An 18,931-nucleotide genomic window follows, 5' to 3' on the forward strand; every position below is an offset into this window, starting at 1 on the left:
TGTAGGTTTTTATAGATAATCTTTATCAAATTAAGAAATGCCTCGGGAGTTGGAGAAATGGCTCAGCAGTTAAGAGTACTGGATGTTCCTGCGGAAGACCTGGGTTTGAATCCCAGCACCCACATGGCAGCTAACAAACATTTGTAATTCCAGTTCCAGGGGATCTGACACCCTCTTCTGTCCTCTGAGGGCACTGTATGACATAGGTGCATTTACACACATGTAGGCATAACACTCATACACATAAATAAAAATCAATTAATTAATTAAAAGAGAGTGCCATTCTATTCTTGCTTTACTAAGGTTTTGTCATAAATCAATTTTCAACTGCTTTTGTGCATTAATAGGATGAGGTGATTTTTCTTCTTTAGCATGTTAATATGGTTAATTACACTGATTATTTCAAGTATTGAGACAGCTTGGCTTCCCTGGAGTACATGCTACTTGGTCATGGTATATTATTCTTTCTATAAGTATATAGTTGGACTACACACACACATATATATATATAGTTGTGCACAGTTACACACGAATGCATGTAAATAAAATAACAACATGCAGTTTCCTTTTTATATAAGCTTTGTCTGGTTTTGGTTTCAGAATAACATTAGCTTCATAGGATGAGTTGGAAGCTGTTCCTATTTTCTAGACCTGATTATATAAAGTTGGTTTTATTCTTTAACTGCTTGGTGGCTTCTCCAGAAAAGCCAGCTAGGCTCTAGGTATTATTGTTGTTGTTTGAGACAGGGTCTCATGTAACTCAGGCTGGCCTGGAATTAGCTTTGTAGTAAAGGCTAACCTTGAACTCTTGATCCTCCTGCCTCTACCTAACAAATGCTAAGATTACAGGCATGACCCACCATGTGTAGCCTCTATGCACTTTCTTCTTTCTTCTTTTTTTAAAGAATGTTCCTATTATTCCAAAGAGAGGCAATTTTTAATATATTTTTCCAGAAATAACTTGAAGCAGGTTACATAAAAATATATATACAATGAAGTTTAAAGGTGGAAAAGTAGGAGTAAGAAACCAAAGACCAAAGCCGGGCATGGTGGCACATGTCCTCAATCCCAGCACTTGGGAGTCAGAGCCTGGCATCTCTATGCATTTTAATATTCATAGCTTGAGTTGATCCTCATAAGAATCCTACAAAGAAGGTATTTTACAGGTATAGAATTTAAGGCTCAGAGAAATTAAGTGACTTTCTGGTGATCTAGAGACTTTCCAATCCCAAACTTCATGTCATTTCTACAGTCCCACAGCTCCTGGGTTATTTTAGGCAGATTTCTGGGGCATCTGGCATCTCCTTGGAAAACAGAGAAGAGAATAATTCCACCTTCTCCTGGATCTTTCTTGGCTGACATTCCATTCAGGATAACAAGCACCTAGCGATTGCAGAGTATGTAAAAATCTGGATTTTTTTTTTTCTTTTCCAGTAGACGGTGCTTGATACAGAGGCCCACAATTAGTCATGCTGCAGAAAATAAGAGACTGTGGCATCCTCAGCCCTTGATGGAACATCTCTATTGAGCCCCCTCCCAGCAAGGCTCAGGGACCATCTGGGAAGAGGTGATAGAAAAATTATAAAAGCTAGAGGTTAGAGAGGACTGCTGTGAAACAATGTTTTCTGGACATGACAGACCCATTGCATACACAGACTCACAGCAGCTGTGGTTACCTACATAAGTAAGACCTGCATAAGATCAAGCCTGCCAAAAGTCCAACACAGATGGGGGAGGGGTTCGTGAAGCTTCAGCCCTTGCTGAGGAGCTCTTGGCTGTTGATGACTGCTGGGGGAAGAAGCATCTGGTTTCTTTAGGGATGCAGCCCCAGGTGGGTTGCCCACACACCTGTGGATGGCCCCACACCCATGCACACATCAACAGCACCAACTGGAGTACATGAAGTTGGAATGGAGGTATCTGGGAGAAATTTGAGGCCAACCTGGTCTACATAGTAAGTTCTGAGCCAGCCTGGGCTATAGAGTGAGAGCCCGTCTCAAACAAGCAGAGTGACACACAGACAGTCCTTGTACTATTAGTATAATCACACAGGTACAGTCTAAAGATTAACGCTTGGGTAGTGGACATCAATGTGTCTTAACTGCAAAGCTCTAGAGACAAAAAAGAGTGTATAGAAGGTAAAGGAAATCCTACTTCTGAGGTTCTGACCATTTTCTGGGAAGTTTCTATGTGTCCCCCTCACATCTCAACCCTCATTATCCATCCCCACGTCTCCAGCTTGTCACTTTTAATTTTTAAAAGATTTTATTTATTTATTATTTATGTGCATAAGTATTTTACCTATGTGTATGTGGGTGTACCATGTGCATGCAATGCCTTCTACGGCCAGAAGAGAGCATCAGATTCCTTGGAACTGGAGTTACAGATGGATGTTAGCTGCCATATGGGTGTTGGGAACCAACCTGGGTCTTCTGGTAGAACAAGAATTGCTCTTACCCACTGAGCCATCTCTCCAGCCCCTTAATGATTGTCTCTTTTAAAGCAGGATTTTATTCCCTGTGCATTTTTTACCTTGACTATGGCTTGTATGAATTTTTCTTCTAACTCTGAGCATGTTATGTCCCTGTTCAATGGCTTTCAGTGATTCCTTCTTGTCTACAGATGTCAACAGTGTGGCTGCTGTGTGGGTTTGTAGCTCTCAAACTTTCTAGAACAGAAGAATCACCTGGGACAATTTAGTAACTCTGGACCAGGACCAAGAATTCTGCTTTTAATAACCAACCCCGAGGCAAGTCCCATAGACAATGGTTCACAGAATATATACTGGTAAAATAGAGACTCCTGGGATTAACTCTACACCTCTCCACCTGGCTTTTAGGGCTTTCTTCAGTTTGATTCCAATTTATTTGCTCAACGGCACCCTTTTCTCACCCTGACTCCTATAACACCCACACAGCCCAACTGTATTGGTTAAGACTAAACCAGTGGGTGAGTGTGTGTTACATTCTACCATTTCTAGTTATTGTTAGAGCTCCCCACTCTGCTTAGAAAACTCACCTTCACTTGTCTATTGAAGCCCTACTTTCTTTCAAAATGAAACTAAAATTATACTTCTGTCAAGAACTATTCCCATCTCCCCCAGAGAAAATTAATGTCTCTGCCTCTTTTTCTTCTTGACCTTAGCATCTGAACTATAACACAGAGCTGCTTAAACTATAGGTTTGCCATCCATTAATAGGTTGTGACCAGCTTTTTATTTTAAATTTATGAAGACTAGACTCAAATACACTGTTGTGGTGCTGTAGTAAGGATCTTGCAACAGATTTGTTTCAGCTCTGTATATTGCCCTGTAACATAACCATGTTGTTTTGTGTCATAGTTTTAAATGTGCTTTGTACTCTCTGGGTTGCAGTAGACAACACTGAGGGCCACTGCTTTAGCATTCATCCCAATTTGCCCATCAGAACCATGAGCATAACTTTCTGTTTCTCCACTTCTCTGAAGCTTTGGAGTATAAAGTCCTCTTATCTCTCTAACACTCATCATGGGGTTTCATGTTCCATAAACATTTCCTAAATTGAATTGAACTGCACTGCACAATCACAATAACTCTTCTGGCTGAACTATTTTGGCTCAGGGTTAGGGGTGGGTTATTCCTATCAGAAACTGCCTCTTTTCAAGGCGAGCGAACTTTAGAGGCATTGCCAAGGCAATTGCTGTGCAGTTGGGACCTCTTACAGCAAGAGGAATGTCTTTGAGGAATCCATAATACATTTCCAGTCTCTTAGACTGGATGCCAAGTGAAGTGTTAAGACAGCAAATTCAGAGAAGGGAGATGCTAGACAGACCAGCCATGCAGGCTATGGGGTAGAACTGGACTTCTAATGAAGTGTAAGAGAAGGGAAACAAGACTTTTTGGAAGAAAGGGAGAGTAAGGAAGGCTAGCTTATTGCAGCTGAGGGTCTGTGACAGTCAAGGGCCAGATGCACGTGATCCCAAGAAAGGCAGGAATAAAGGGCCAAGAAATGGGAGGATGGGCTGTGGAATCATTCAAACATCTAAATAAGACTTACATGAGCTGGGGAGACAGTTGAGCAGTTGAGAGCCCCTGCTGCTCTTGCAGAGGACCCAGGCTTTGTTCCCAGCACCCACATAGTGGCTGACAACTGGCTGTAACTTCAGTTCCAGGGGATCTGACGGCCTATTTTGGCCTCCACCAGCATGGGTGCATGCAAAATACTCCTATATATAAAAATAAAATTTAAAAGGCTAGACGTGGAGGCAGAGGCAGATAGATCTCTGTGAGTTCGAGCCTAGCCTGGTCTACATAGTGAGTTCCAGGCCAGCTGGGGCTACAGGGATAAATAACAAAAAAAAAAAAAAAAAAAAAAAAAAAGGGGGGGGGGGGAGGAAAAATAAAATTTAAAAACCAAAACAAGAGTTAGAAACAAGAAAAGTAACAGTGTTCCTTTAAAAAGCAAAGTCTTAGCCAGGGGTGGTGGCACACACCTTTAATCTAACACAGGAGGGTATCTGTGAGTTCAAGGCCAACCTGGTCTACATAGTAAGTTCCAGGCAAGCTGGGGATACAGGAGACCCTGGCTCAGAAAGACCAAAAATAAGAAAACAAGAAAGAAAGAAAGAAAGAAAGAAAGAAAGAAAGAAAGAAAGTCAGGCTACATAGTGTGACCCTGTCTCAAAAAGAGAGAGAAAGGGAGAGAGAAAGAAGAAAGAAAGAAAAAGAAAGAAAGAAAGAAAAAGAAAGAAAGAAAAAAGCAAAGTGGCACACCTATTAGAATGGCTAAATCCATAAACCAAACAATACTGATTTTTGGTAAGGATGTGGAGAAACAGCCATTTTCATGACTGCTGGTGGTGGCAATGCAAAGTGGTTCTGCCACGTGGAAGACAACTTGGCAGCTTCTTACGGGACTAAACATGTTCTTACCATATGATCTAGCAATCTCACTCCTAGATATTTACACAAGTCTGCTAAAAACATGACTATCTACACACCTGTGCATGAATGTTACATCAGCTTTATTTATAATGACCCCAAACTGGGAGCAATTACCATGTCTTTCCTGGGGGTAAGCAAACTGAGGTATGGCTAGATGGTGGGCTATTACTCACTGATGAAGACATGAAGAAATTTAAGTGCATACTGCAGAACGAAAGAACCCAGTCTGAAGAGGCTAAGAATTCTAACTACAATAGCATTCTGGAAAAGGCAAATCTCAAGAGCTGGTAAAAAGAGGCGGGCGTGGTTGAACATAGCTTTAGTCCTGGTAGAGGCAAATGAATCTCAGTGAGTTCAAGGCCAGCCTGGTCTACATAGTGAGTTCAAGGCCAGCCAGGGCTATATAGTGAGACCCTGTCTAAAAAAGAGAGAGAAAGAATAACGAAAAGATCCAGAGGTTGGAATAAGGAGGGGCAAATGGGTGGCACAATGCCAACTTCAGGGCAGTGAAATACTCTTCATGGTGTTTGATGGTGTATGCACATCATTATGTGTTTATCAAAACCCATAGAACTCTATAGCACAGATGAGTCTTTAATGCATAAATAGTTCATCAAAATATGGCAATATTGGCTCACCAAGTAGAACAAACATGCTACTGAAGTGCAAGATTATTAATGTAATGGGAAAACTGTGTGGGAAAGAGATAAAAGAGGAGTGCTTGAGTATACCGAATTACAGAGATATTGTGATACTGGGGTGTCTTTGAGAATGATGAGGTCTTTCTTGGGGAGCTAGGGTCCTGGAAACTTGATGACCACCCAAACCGCTAGCGCCAATGGCTTTCAGCTCTTGTTATGAGAATTCAAGAAATGAAATTTGTGGACCAGAAAGGGTGAGTTTTAGAGAGAATTTTATTACAGATTCATAGGTAGGAGCTTAAAAGGGAGAGACAACAAGCAGGAGGGATCCTAAGAAGTACAGTACCATCAAGACTGGGGGCTTTTGCAAGGATTTACGCAGAAACTGGGATGAGGTATGGGGAGGTGGATGGCTGTTCAGTCCAGCTGACCCAACCAGGTGTCCAGGTGCCTCCAGACACTTTCAGTCACCTAGGCACATGTAGCCTCTAGGCAGCGGTGCTCATTTAGGAGATTACAAAGAAACAGGAACAGATAGGACATTCTCAGAACTGCTGCTTGGGGGTCCTTACCAGACTTGACCAGTTTCTATCTCCTGTTCTCATCAATAGGTACAACCTCTCCAATTACTCTGAACATCTAAGATGGTTCTAAGAATAATCCATTTTTTTAATCAAAAAGATTTTTACATTGAAAGAATAAAAATAAGTAAATTAGAAATTTTTTTCTTTTTTTTTTTTTTTAGTCTTTTTGAGACAGGGTCTCCCTGTAGCTTCAGCTGTCCTGGAACTCACTATGTAGACCAGGCTGGCCTTGAACCCACAGAGATCCGCCTGCCTCTGCCTCGCAAGTGCTGGGATTAAAGGCCTGCGCCACCATGCCCGGCTAGAAATTATTTTTAAGTGTTGAGAGACCCACCAAAGTATCCTGGAAAACTTGATTTGCAAAATCCACAAAGAGGCCCTGATACCCAGGCCTTCTTTCACTTGCAAATTCCTTCATTATAAAGTCTTTGTCTCAGGGCTGGGCCAGTGGCTCAGTCTGTAAAGCGTTTTCCTCAAGCAGGACTACCTGACTTTAATTCTCAGCCCTCACTTAAAAGGACCGGCATTGTTGCTTGCCTCGCTTAACCCCAGCACTGGGGAGGTCAAGCCAGGGTCAGGGGCAGAGCTCACTAGCCAGATACTCTAGCCAGAATTGGTGAGCTCCTGGTTCAGTGAGATTCTGTCTCAAAAAATAAGGTGAGGAGGCTGGAGAGATGGCTCAGCAGTTAAAAGTGAGCACTGTTCTTTCAGAGTTTATGAGTTTGGTTCCCAGCACCCACATCAGATGACTCTAACTTCAGTTCCAGGGGATCTGATGCCCACTTCTGGACTACTCAGGTACCTGCATGCACAGGTGTACATTCCTACATACAGGTGGATGCATATACACATAAATAAAAATAAAATAAATCTTGGGGCTGGAGAAACGGCTCAGTGGAGAAGAGCACTTACTGTTCTTGCAGAGGACCCACGTTTGGTCCCCAGTTCCCACATGATGGCTCACAATTGGCTGTAATTCCAGTTCCAGGGGATTCACCACCCTCTTCTGGCAGACACCAGGCATGCACACAGTGCACATAAACACGTGCAATCAAAACACTCATATACATAAAATAGAAAAATTTTAAATCCTTAAAAATGGTTGGGCGTGGTAGCTCATGCCTTTAATCCCAGTACTTGGGAGGCAGAGGCGGGTGGATCTCTGTGGGTTCAAGGCCAGCCTGGTCTACCTAGTGAGTTCCAGGACAGCTGGGACTACAGGGAGACCCTGTCTCAAAAAAGACCAAAAAAAAAAAAGACAAACAAAACAAAACAAAAACAAACAAACAAAAACAAAACCCAAAAAACAAAACTTTAAAAAGATAAAATAAGTCTTTTTTTAAAGGGGGAAGGGGAGAGAGAGAGAGAGAGATTGAGGAAAATACCATCGACCTACACACACACACACACACACACACACACACACGCACACAGGTGCAAACCCACGAGCACGTACACACACACACACACACACACAATTCTAAAAATAAAAACAGAACTAGACTCTTCAGCCCTTCCTACTTTACTAGTTCATTCTTGAAGGTGGGTGATGATTTGAAGAAGGAACATTACACTCTACCCAGGCCTTTGTTTGGCCAGATTTTTTTTCTCAACCAACTGTAATGCTGGTGACTTGCTGTTAATTTTCTGTAATTATGTAGAAGGCCCTTTAAATTTGTTTTGGTGTTTTCTTCTTCTAGGTGATTAGATGAGGCAATCAGCACATCTTTCATATTCTAAGGAGGTTTTTCTTTTCTTCTGAGCTATTGCCCCTCACAGGAATTTCAACAAGTGACTATAGGAACAAATTCCAATCAGCTCCTAATGACTCTTAATGAGGTGCTTGTTTTAAGCCCCTCCAGCTACTGTGGCTCTTCCAACTGAGAACCTTTAGAATGGGATTAATCCCCTCAAATTCTAAATCCTTTTGTTTTAGAGGCTAAAAACTGCTTCCCTAACCTTTAAATCGCCAAACTTTTGCTTTGAAAGTTGACACTTTCTATTTTAATAGCAGGTACTAAAACTTAATGGTTCAAGTGCTGAACATATTGATTTCAATTACCACCTTTAATCCACACCTTTCCTCTTTATAATGTCTGGGTTTTCTTCTCTTAATTAGAAAGAGCCAGGGATTATCTGCACAAGACTGGAAGGTTTATTGTGATTGGTGGGATTGTCTCCCCGGTCCACGACTCCTATGGAAAACAGGTGAGTCTCTTCCTTTGTCCTCTCCCTTCACCCTCTTTTCCCTACTTGATGTCTTGCTTGGGTAAAATTGCCCCACTATAGTCTATGGAGATTCCTGGAAATGCAAAATGCCCAACAGCAGGCATCTGGCTTCTATCCCAGGACCGCAATCAGACCCAGATGAGTGGGTGTCTGGCTATAGCCAGAGGGCCAGCTACCCACCACACCAGCTGCTCACAGAGAGGAGCAAGCCCGCCTGTTTGGTGTGACAGTGCTAGACTCCAAATTGGTCAAATATTTCCTGAAATTTTAGGGAAAAAAACAGTCCAAAGCCTCTTCTAATCTAATTTGAAATTCCTTATTGTGACCCTCCTTCCTGCCCAGGTCCCAGAAAATGTGGGAACTCTCCCAGACATTCCCATTTCCCTGACACACACCGCTATGTGGGCTCTGGGGAAGTCACCAAACCAACTTGTCTAAGCTTAAAACATGTCTAACCTTCAGGGCAGTGCCTGGGTATGTGGCAGAAGGACATGAGGGTGTCCTTGGACTCAAGGGTGGGATCCCTGATTCCCTCTGACCACTCAACCATGGTTAACTTTTGTAAGGGGATGGCTTGGGCTGGTGCTCCTGGGTGCTGTGGGAGATTAAAGACACCTTCCATTGATGGCTCTGTTGTTTCCCAGGGCCTTGTGTCGAGTCGGCACCGTCTCATCATGTGTCAGCTGGCTGTCCAGAATTCCGACTGGATCAGGTAAGGGTAGGCTGATGATGCCAGTGGCTCACTGGGCTCACTCTGACCAGGTGGGAGAGAAAAAGAGACAATCGGTTGGAACCTGCAGAGGTGGGGAAGTAGCAGGAGAAATATTAGCCTGGTACAGGCCATAATTAGGTAGACCAACAGGGGTGGCCAAACTGATACCGGTTGTTTTTTTTAAAACCAAAAAAACAGGCTTATGAAACTAAAGAGGTAGCTTTAAAGGTTTCATCTGTTTTGATACCTCTGGGTCATGGTGTGATTCTTAGAGTTGCCAAAAACATCACTGGGGGAGGCATGGTCCCTAAATCCCAAATGACTCCCACTCACATTCCCACCAACACTCATGAGCTCACTTCCTTTCAGAGAATGTCCCTTGGCAACTGCCTACTCCTGAACTCAGACCCCTCAGGGCCCACACTGACTCCTGGACAAAGATGTGGGGCCTTGAATATTGCCTTTTAGGGCCTCCCTCCCAACTCGGAACCCAAAGCTATCTTTCAGCTCACTGCTTTCCCCAGATCAGACCAGCCATGCCACAAAGATGGCAGTGCTCCCCCACCCTCTGAGCCTGCAGTGTAATTAAAGCAAGCTTCTACTAATTATGCTAATTATGCTCCCCGAAGTTCCTACCATTATAATTTGCATGAGAAGATGATGTTTAAAAAAAATAATGGCACACCATTTGCACTGTAATTACCCACTATGGAAAAATAAGCAGCACCCAGAGGTTTCCAAGAGGGGAGAGAAAAGATGGAGTTGGTACATTGACCTCAGAGTGAGGGATGGGCAGGCGGATCTGAGGGCAGTAAAGGAAAGGGACAGCAATAAGCAGTGATCCAGGCAGTCCTGCACAGTGATTTGTGTGAAAAGCACATGACCTTGGGGGACTTTGTCTGTGTCCCCTCAAGACACCAGTTGGATAGAGTGGCTGTTCTTTCTTGGGTGAGAAACAGGCCCAGAGAAGTCAAAGGGCTGAGTGACAGGGCTGATTGTCTGGAAAAATGAGTCCAGGGGGAATACACTGAGTCCAGGAAGCTGTTTCTGTTTGGATGTGCTTAGAAGATTCTGGGATAATTCCTTCATTCATCCAGTGTTTCCACCTGTCCTACCTGGAAGATCAGAACTGAGGTGGCTAAAAAGTCCGAATTCTTGGGAGGGAAGCTGATTGGCTGGCCAGACCCAGGGCACTTATTTTGTTAGGCCAGGGGTCTGCTACCCTCCAGCATCGGTGTGCACAGGGACAGGGCAGGGGAGCCAGGCTAGGGCAGGCAAACTCCTTCATTTTCAGTTAATGAGATCTTGACTCTGGAAACCTGAGGTGCCTACACATGTCAGAGAGTGGACAGGGAACGCTCAACTGCTAAGAAAATGTTTGAGAAATATCCCAATTTAGCAGCTCATTAAATTGGCAATTAAGGCCAAGTGCAGCATCAGTCTAGGGCAGGATCCCTGCTTACTTCCCAGCCTCTTGTGCAGAATAGATTTTATCTGTGCCCTCTATTCTGACTGCCATGCCTCACCTCCAGCCACAAGGCACCACACTACACATACAAGGCTGACAGGCTGCTGATTCTCAGGGGCTTGTAGCCTGGCAAGATAAGCCTCAGGCCCTACTTGATGAGGGCCTGGCTCATTTATTCCTTATCACAACCCTGTAAAGTTATGAGGAGAATTGCCTTTTTCATATAAGAATAAACAAAAGACACTCTGCTAGGCACTATGCATATACAGCTAACCAAACCCTCACCTTAGGAAGAGTGCTGAGTAGGATTAAACACAGGGTGATGCGCACCATCCTCTCTCATGTGCCTATGCAAGACCCCTCTCTCTTTTTTCTTTTTTCTTTCTTTTTTTTTTTGTCTTTTTGAAGCAGGGTCTCCCTGTAGCCCGAGCTGTCCTGGAACTCACTATGTAGACCAGGCTGGCCTTGAACTCACAGAGATCCTCCTGCCTCTGCCTCCCAAGTGCTGGGACTACAGGTGTGTGCCACCGCGCCTGGCTGACCCCTCTCATTTTACCAAAGAGGAAACTGAGGCTCAGTTTTGATTTGATTTAAGCTCTAAGCACACCTCATGGCCAGGTCTGCTAAGCTCTCTGAGCTCTGAGTCTTAGAAGGAAGCAATAGAAGAGAGTGTACGAAAGGAAACCAAGGGCAACTTTTCTCCCTGTGATTGCAGGGTGGACCCATGGGAGTGCTACCAGGACACCTGGCAGACGACATGCAGTGTGTTGGAACATCATCGGGACCTCATGAAGGTGAGTGGGGCCATGACTCAGGGTGGATGGATGAGCAGGAGACAGGAGAAGGGAAGGGGAAGGATGCTGCTAGTTTGCCGGCATATTGATGTGCTGGTCTGGCATCTTCTTGCTTCCCTGACAGTTGTGAGAGGGACCAGCCTGTGAGTGGGACCAAGGAAGACAGTGAATTAGGAACCCGGAGCACCACTGGGCTTGCTCCCTAACTTCCACCCTCTGATTTGTCCTCAAATCTGGGTATGATAGGATATTGGTGGGGCTAGATATGATGTGGGCAGCTTTCATCAGCTCGATAAGCAGGTTTTAAGGTGGGATGACAGTGGCTACAGTTGTAGGATTTCAGCAAGCAAGGAGAAGAGGAGGCTGGACAGGGAAAGGCAGGAGGAGAGAGGTACACTTAGGATGGGATGTAGCTCCCCTAGTAAAATGCTTACCTAGCATATGTGAAACCCTGGGTTTGATCCCCAGTACCACATAAAAAACTGGTTGTGGGGATGCACTCCTGTAATCCCAGCCATAGGGAGGCAGAGGCAAGAGGATTAGAAGTTCAAAACCATTAGCCTGGGTTACATGAACTTTATCTCAAAACAACAACCACCACCAAAGTCCACTTAGTCTTGTTATAAGTGGTCAGGTTTTCTCTCCCCATCTAATAAGGGCCCATGCCCCCCCCCCGCCCCTCACTCCAGAGAGGACCAATTCCCCCTCATTCCCATTCATTCCTCACAGGGAGATAGTATCTGATCCCAGCTTATTAGAGGAAGAACAGCGAGGAGCTTATTTACCTGAGGACATGCAGTGACACTTAGTGACCACAGATGGAGAAAAGCCTACTGGAGTTCAGGGCCTGTGGGAACCCAAGGCTGGCTGCAGGCCAGCAGCAAGCAGCCACAGTGTGGGTAGAGCATCCTTCCCAGATCAATACCAGCCTGCAGAGTCAACAGGGCAGGATGAAAATCAGCACCACCCATGGCCTGAAACCTGACCCTCTGGCTGACAGACAACAAATAATGCTTTGTGCTCTTATCCTCAGACTCTGCAGTGAAAAGTTCCCAGCCTCAAAGAACAACCAAAAAAAGGCATTGTTCTGATCATCCCATCTCTGTCCTTGATGTTGGAGGAGCTGTTGCCATCTCTTCTTCTTGGGGAGCAACCCTGCCCACCCCAGACCACACCAGCTGCACAGCTGGGCTTTATTTTACTAGATGTGATTTGGGGTCCCAGACCATCCTAGGGAACCAAGAGCAAGAGAAGCAGCTGAATGCTGCTCAATTTATTTTCTCTGTGGAATTGAGTAGATCTTCTTTCCCTCCACTTTCAGAACCCTTCATACATACTCTGACTCATTTTTAGTCCCCTTGAAAGGATTGTGACACTGGGTCACCCTGACTTACTCCTCTGAGCTGGTCTTGATAACAGTATTATATATCTTGGGACTAGAGAGATGGCTCAGCAGTTAAGAGCACTGACTACTCATACAAATGACCTGGGTTTAACTCCCAGCACCCATATGGCAGCTAACAACTGTCTGTAACTCCAGTTCCAGGGGATCAAATGCCCTCTTCTAGCTTCTATAGGTATTGCACACATGTGGTGCACTTACATGCAGGCAAAACATTTATATATTTATGTGTATACATAAAATAAAAATAAATAAATCTGCCAGATGTGATGGCCCATGCCTTTAATACCAGTACTTGGGAGGCAGAGGCAGGCAGATCTCTGTGAATTTGAGGGTAACCTGCCTACATAGTGAGTTCCAGGCTAGCCAGGGCTATATAGTGAAACTGTCTCAAAAAACTAACTAAATAAATTTAGATTAAAATCTTTTTTTTTAAAGATGCATACATGTCAGTCAGGATAGGCTAAGATGTGCTGTGATAACAAACAAAATTATCACTGAGTTCACACCAGTTTATTTCTCAAGCTTGTTATTTGAGTGGGGGAGGGGAATGTCACCTGAGGACTTGTGTTCTTTCTTATCATACAGAGGCCTTGGATTCCATAGTAAAAGGGAGAGTCAAGGACCCTGCTGGCATTCCTAAGTGCTGTCCTGGCTTTAATGACTGTGCAGCCTGGCTATTGTTTAGCTGTCCAAATGCCTGGGCTTCCTGAACACTCACTCTGTTACTCATACTCAAAGCCTGAGCCTGAGCCAGAGAAGCTCAGAGAGTTCCAGTTGTTACAGCTCTGGGCAGAGGCTGCTGACAATATAGGTCCCCAGCCTTGCAGTCTTGCAGCCAGAGCTCAGAGCTCCTTCCCAGTCCTGAGGTGAGGCTGATAGTCCTGCCGGGGAGATGGCTACTCAAGGCTGGATATGGAAAGGCTGCTGAGGACAAGAAAACCAGGAAGGGCTGAGCAGGGCGGGCATTTGGCCAACCATTTTCTTCCTGGACAGACCAAATCAAACAAGACTAATGATGCACCAAGAAGAAATTCCTCAGCCACAGACCAGCTATTAAGCAACAATGTGGCATTGTCTTTCCTGGTGATAAAATAAATTTTAAAAAGAGGCAGATTGCCCCTTCCACTCCATCAGCTGCAGCTGAGCGCTCAAAGCAGGCTGAGAAGAGGCTGCAGTACCCAGCCCCAGCTGCCTCACAGGAGTGACTGGATGTTGCCGTGGCTACTTTCTGTCAGCTGTGTGACTGAAGGGATGGATTACCCTGTAAAACAAATGCCTGCCTTTCTAGGGCTGGGAGGATCCACAGGCATTCTGCCTGCAGAGTGGTCTGTGGAAGAGGTGCTTGGAGGGTCTCCCTGGCAGCTTAGGCCATGGGGATGCTCTCACAGCAAGACTGATCACTATCACTCCTGGGATCCTGGCTTTCAGAGAAGGGACCTTAAATAAGTACTTGCTCCTGTGTTTTTCTGTTGCCCAGTGACCCTGGGTAAAGGAGGATTGCTTCTGGCTCCCGTGAAGAAGGCTACATTCTCAGTGAGATGTTTTCTGTGACACTGGAGGGAGTAGTGGGCTTGATAATACAGGATAATGGATAATGCATTTCAGGTCACCCCAGGGCTCAGAAGTGAGACAAATGGGCCCTTAAGGGCTTGGAACTCACCCCCACACTTGCTGTGACACAAATCCTGCTCCACCTGGCACTTCTCTTTAGCTGGCCAGAGATACTGACGTCTCAGGCCCGCAGAGTCCGCAGGTGGTGATATGCTTGTGTTGGCGTGACCTTTCCCAAGCTCACAGAGCCCTCTCCCAGACATGATCTCATTTGAGCCTCATGAAGCAGGCAGGGAGAGTAGATAGCAACAATACACAGAAGTTTCTACCAGCTGTCAGAGGCACTTCGTACGTGTTTGCCCATATCATTCCACCATAGTCAAAATGGAAGGAATCTGGGCCTGCAAGATGGCTCAGTGGATAAATGCACTTGCCATCAAGCCTGATGACCTGAGTTCAACTCCTGAGACCCACTTAGTGGAAAGAGAACTAACTCCAGCAAATGTCTTCTGACCTCCACATGTGTATTGTGGCATGCATGCACCCCAAAACACGTACCCCCACAACAATCAATCAGTGGAATGATAATTTTTTTTTAAAAGGGCAGGAACTGGGTGTGATAACTTAAGCCTATAATGCCAACACTCAGGAGATGGGAGGATCAGGAATTCAAGGTCATCCTCAGCTGCATAGTGGGTTTGAGCCTGGGATACATGAGACTGTTTCAAAAAATAAAAAAAAAAGCAAGTATATTGTCAGACTGGAACTGAGTTCAGGAAAGTAACTGTATAAGGTCACATAGCTAGAAGGAGGCAGAGCCCAAACTGGGGTCCAGGGCTGTGTGATCCCACATCCTGTGCTGCTCTTGCTGAGCTGCTTCATCTCCTGCCACTGTAGAGACCACACAGCACAACTGGATCTAGAACCTATCTCAGGCTCTCCCTCAACTCTAGGCCACTTCACCATGTTGTGCAGGCAGATGTCCCTGGGGAGATAACTGGGAAGTGCTTCTGAGTATCACCTGGCCAGTGACAATGACTCAGTGCTTCTCCCTTTCCCCAGAGGGTGACTGGCTGTATCCTCTCCAACGTCAGCACACCTTCCATGACGCCTGTGATCGGACAACCACAACACGAGACCCCCCAGCCCATTTACCAGAACAGCAATGTGCCCACCAAGCCCACTGCAGGTAGGTGAACACTGCTAAGTTCTCAGCCTTCAGAATCACTTGGAGGGCCCACATCAGGATTTGCTTGGGAGGGGAAGGAGGCGAGAAGGTGGAAGAGGGGTGAAAGGAGGTAGAGGGAGGAGGAAGAGACAGGAGGGGAGGAAGTAAAGGAGGAGAAGGTAGAGAAGGATGAGGCTGTATCTTTGTATATATTTAAATACAAATATAACCGCCTCAAGTGCATTTAAATATACAAAAGGGAGCATTTTTCTCTGCCTCCTCCAGGGAGACTGAGGGTCTCACCCAGGGTCATGCTGAGGAAGTAGCAGGGCCACAAGTCACACTGCATGCAGAATGCCTGACTCTCAGCTAGCTCTCATGGACAGAGAGCAAGGCCACCAATTTTTTCTCCAGGCCAGCACAGTGCTTAGTCTTCTACTGTGTTTTCATTGGATACTGTAATTCTGTGATGTAGATGCTGTCTCTGCCTTGACAAATAGAAAACTGAGATTCAGGTTAGTGATTTGCCAAAGACTGCTTGCTCAAAAGTACAAGAGTTAGAAGTCACATCCAGTGCTGTCAGGCTCCAAGGACCACGCTCAAAATGATTCTTCCAAGTCACTTCTATGAGACGTAGCAGGGCATGGTGGCAAATACCTGTAATCTCAGAATTCAGGGAATGGAAGCAGAAGAATCCAAAGTTCAAATCCAGCTTGGGTTACATGAGACCCTGTCTCAAACAAATCAGAACAAAACAACACCAATGTAAAATCTAGGTTCACTTCTTTTCTAGCCCAGAGACCACAGGTCTTTTATAAATAAGGTAATTTGGGCTGGGCGTGGTGGCACATGCCTTTAATCCCAGCATTTGGGAGGCAGAGGCAGGCGGATCTTTGTGAGTTCAAGGCCAGCCTGGTCTACATAGTGAGTTCCAGGACAGCTGGAGCTATAGGGAGACCCTGTCTCAAAAAGACCAAAATAAATAAATAAATAAATAAGATAATTTACAAAGAGCCCAAATTCCACAGTTGGCATGTAATTACACACGGGGGCAAAGCAAAAGTTTCTGGGGGCTGGAGAGATGGCTCAGCAGTTAAAGAGCACTGACTGCTCTTAGAAGACTTCCAGGACCCACATGGTAGCCGACAACCATTAGTAGCTCCAGTTCCAGAGGATCCAACCCCCTCTTCCGATGTCTGTGGGCATTGTATGACATGGGTGTATTTATATACATGCAGACAATACACTCATATGCATAAAATAAAATAAAAATAATAAATAAAATATATTTTTTTAAGTCTGCCTTCTAAAATTTCCACCACCTCCTATACTGTCACCAGCTAGCCTTCAACCAAACTTCCAACACCTGGCCTTTGCAAGACACTTAAGATTCAAGCCATAGCATAGAAAAACAAAACAGGCCAGCAAAATGGTTCAGCAAGTAAAGGCTCTTGCCACTTAGCCTAACAACCTGAGTTTTATTCCCTGGACCAACATAATAGAAGGAGAGAACCAATTCTGATAAGTTGTCCTGTGACCTTGACATGTACCCCATGGCATGAGTGCATATGTGCACATACATACATAAATAAAATAAATTAAAAATTTTTTGGTCTTTTTGAGACAGGGTCTCCCTGTAGCCCCAGCTGTCCTGGAACTCACTATGTAGACCAGGCTGGCCTTGAACTCACAGAGATCTGCCTGCCTCTGCCTTGAGAGTGCTGGGATTAAAGGCGTGTACTACCACGCCTGGCGATAAAAATAGTTTAAAAAAAATAAAATGTTAAATAAATAAGAAAGAGCCAGGCATAGTGATGCATGCTTTTAGTCCCAGCACTCAGGAGGCAAAGGCAGGCAGTCTGTGAGATGGAGGCCAGCCTGGTCTACATAGTGAGTTCCAGGCCAACTGGGATGACAGAGCCGCTCTGTTTCAAAAAACAAAGCAAAACAAAACTAACAACCAGAAAACCAAACAACAACAAAAGAAAATGCAACAGCATAAATGGCCCTTTAAATGTGCAATCTGATCCAACATATGTTATGTAGACATTCCTGCATAATTTAAACACACATTTAAAATGGAAGAAAATAAATAGTATAGCAGTTACTCTAGATACAGGGTGGTGGGTAATGTTCATTTTTCTATATTATCCTTTTCTCTGTTTTCCAATTTCCAACAATAAACATGACCAGAAAGCAGACTGCAGTCCGTGGCTGACAATGGCTGTGCCACGGACTTGGAATGGGAGGAAGGAACTTTTTGCTGTCACTTTCCCACTCCTCTCCATCCTCATTCCTGCCTTCACTCTCCAACCCCAACCTCCCCAGTGACCCCAATGCTGGGCTGACACGAGTGTAAGTTGTGAAAGGTTCTTCCCCTCTATCTCTCTCATTCTCTCCCATAGCCAAGATCTTGGGAAAGGTGGGAGAGAGCCTCAGCAGGATCTGCTGCGTCCGCCCACCTGTGGAGCGCTTCACCTTTGTAGGTAAGGAAGAGAAGACTCCCTTTCTTAGTCCAGTCTTTCTTCTATCTCACCTCCCTTCACTCATTAGCAAAGAGCTATAGGCACCTAGGTTATGATCTCAATGTTTGTGTCCCCTAAAATTCATATCTTAAATTGTCAAACCCCAAGGTGACAATATTAGGAATCAGTGTCTTTGGGAGGTAATTAAATCATGAGGATGGAGCCCTCATGAGTGGGATTAGTGCCCTTATAGAAGAGGCCCTGTAGGGTCAGTCAGATGGCTCAAGGGATAAAAGCACTCGCCACCAAGCCTGATGACCAGGCTCAGTCCCTGGGACATACGTGGTGGAAGGAAAGAATTGAGTTCTTCAAACTATCCTCTGACCTACACATGGACTAAGACAATCTACTATGTGATGATGGCTTGTAGAGCCATAGTTGAAAGAGACCAGGGGTGAACAGGAATGTCACAAGGCCTACAGTGTCAAGAAGACGGTGTGGGGATCCTGGTGTACAGCTACCTGAGAGGCCTTTCTTGGTCATCACTCTCTTCCAGCCAGTATTTACTCCTAACCCTGCATCCCATAAAATGTGTCTACACATTAGGTGTTTTCAGTGGGGTTCGAATCCTCTTCTAGATCAGTTCAGCTCAAGCAGTGTCTGTCCCTCCAAGGGACACATGCTCTTTCCCTTGGTTCCCTCTGTCTTTGGTTGCTCCCCCAAAGACTCAGCATGGATGAGAGCATCAGAATCCCTGGTGCTCTTTCTCTTGCTAACCCCAAATTTAACTCTGCAGAAGAACCCGAGACCCAGAGCTTATTCTTTTTGTTTTTTTGGGGGGCAGTGGGGGCTGCCTTCTGCCATTTTTGAAATTTACAGTTTCAGGCAGATTGAAAGGGGACTAAAAGATGGTTGAGGAGGCACAAGGCAGGGCTAAGCTGCACACTGTAGGGGTGTGTGTGTGTGTGTGTGTGTGTGTGTGTGTGTGTGTGT

General features: G+C 45.0%; 1 protein-coding gene across 1 annotated transcript in view; it reads left to right on the forward strand.

Annotated features, from left to right (window-relative positions):
• Nmnat2 (nicotinamide nucleotide adenylyltransferase 2) overlaps window positions 1–18,931 on the forward strand; it is a 197,886-nt gene that overhangs the window by 146,711 nt on the left and 32,244 nt on the right. Inside the window, exons 2-6 of the mRNA XM_008824304.2 lie at window positions 8,266–8,354; window positions 9,020–9,087; window positions 11,271–11,349; window positions 15,368–15,494; window positions 17,879–17,959. Of these exons, the coding sequence (XP_008822526.1) occupies window positions 8,266–8,354; window positions 9,020–9,087; window positions 11,271–11,349; window positions 15,368–15,494; window positions 17,879–17,959 (444 nt within the window). The remainder of the gene's footprint in view (window positions 1–8,265; window positions 8,355–9,019; window positions 9,088–11,270; window positions 11,350–15,367; window positions 15,495–17,878; window positions 17,960–18,931) is intronic.

This window comes from Nannospalax galili, unplaced genomic scaffold, assembly GCF_000622305.1.
Source record: "Nannospalax galili isolate Female #2095 unplaced genomic scaffold, S.galili_v1.0 scaffold227, whole genome shotgun sequence".
NCBI lineage: Eukaryota > Metazoa > Chordata > Mammalia > Rodentia > Spalacidae > Nannospalax > Nannospalax galili.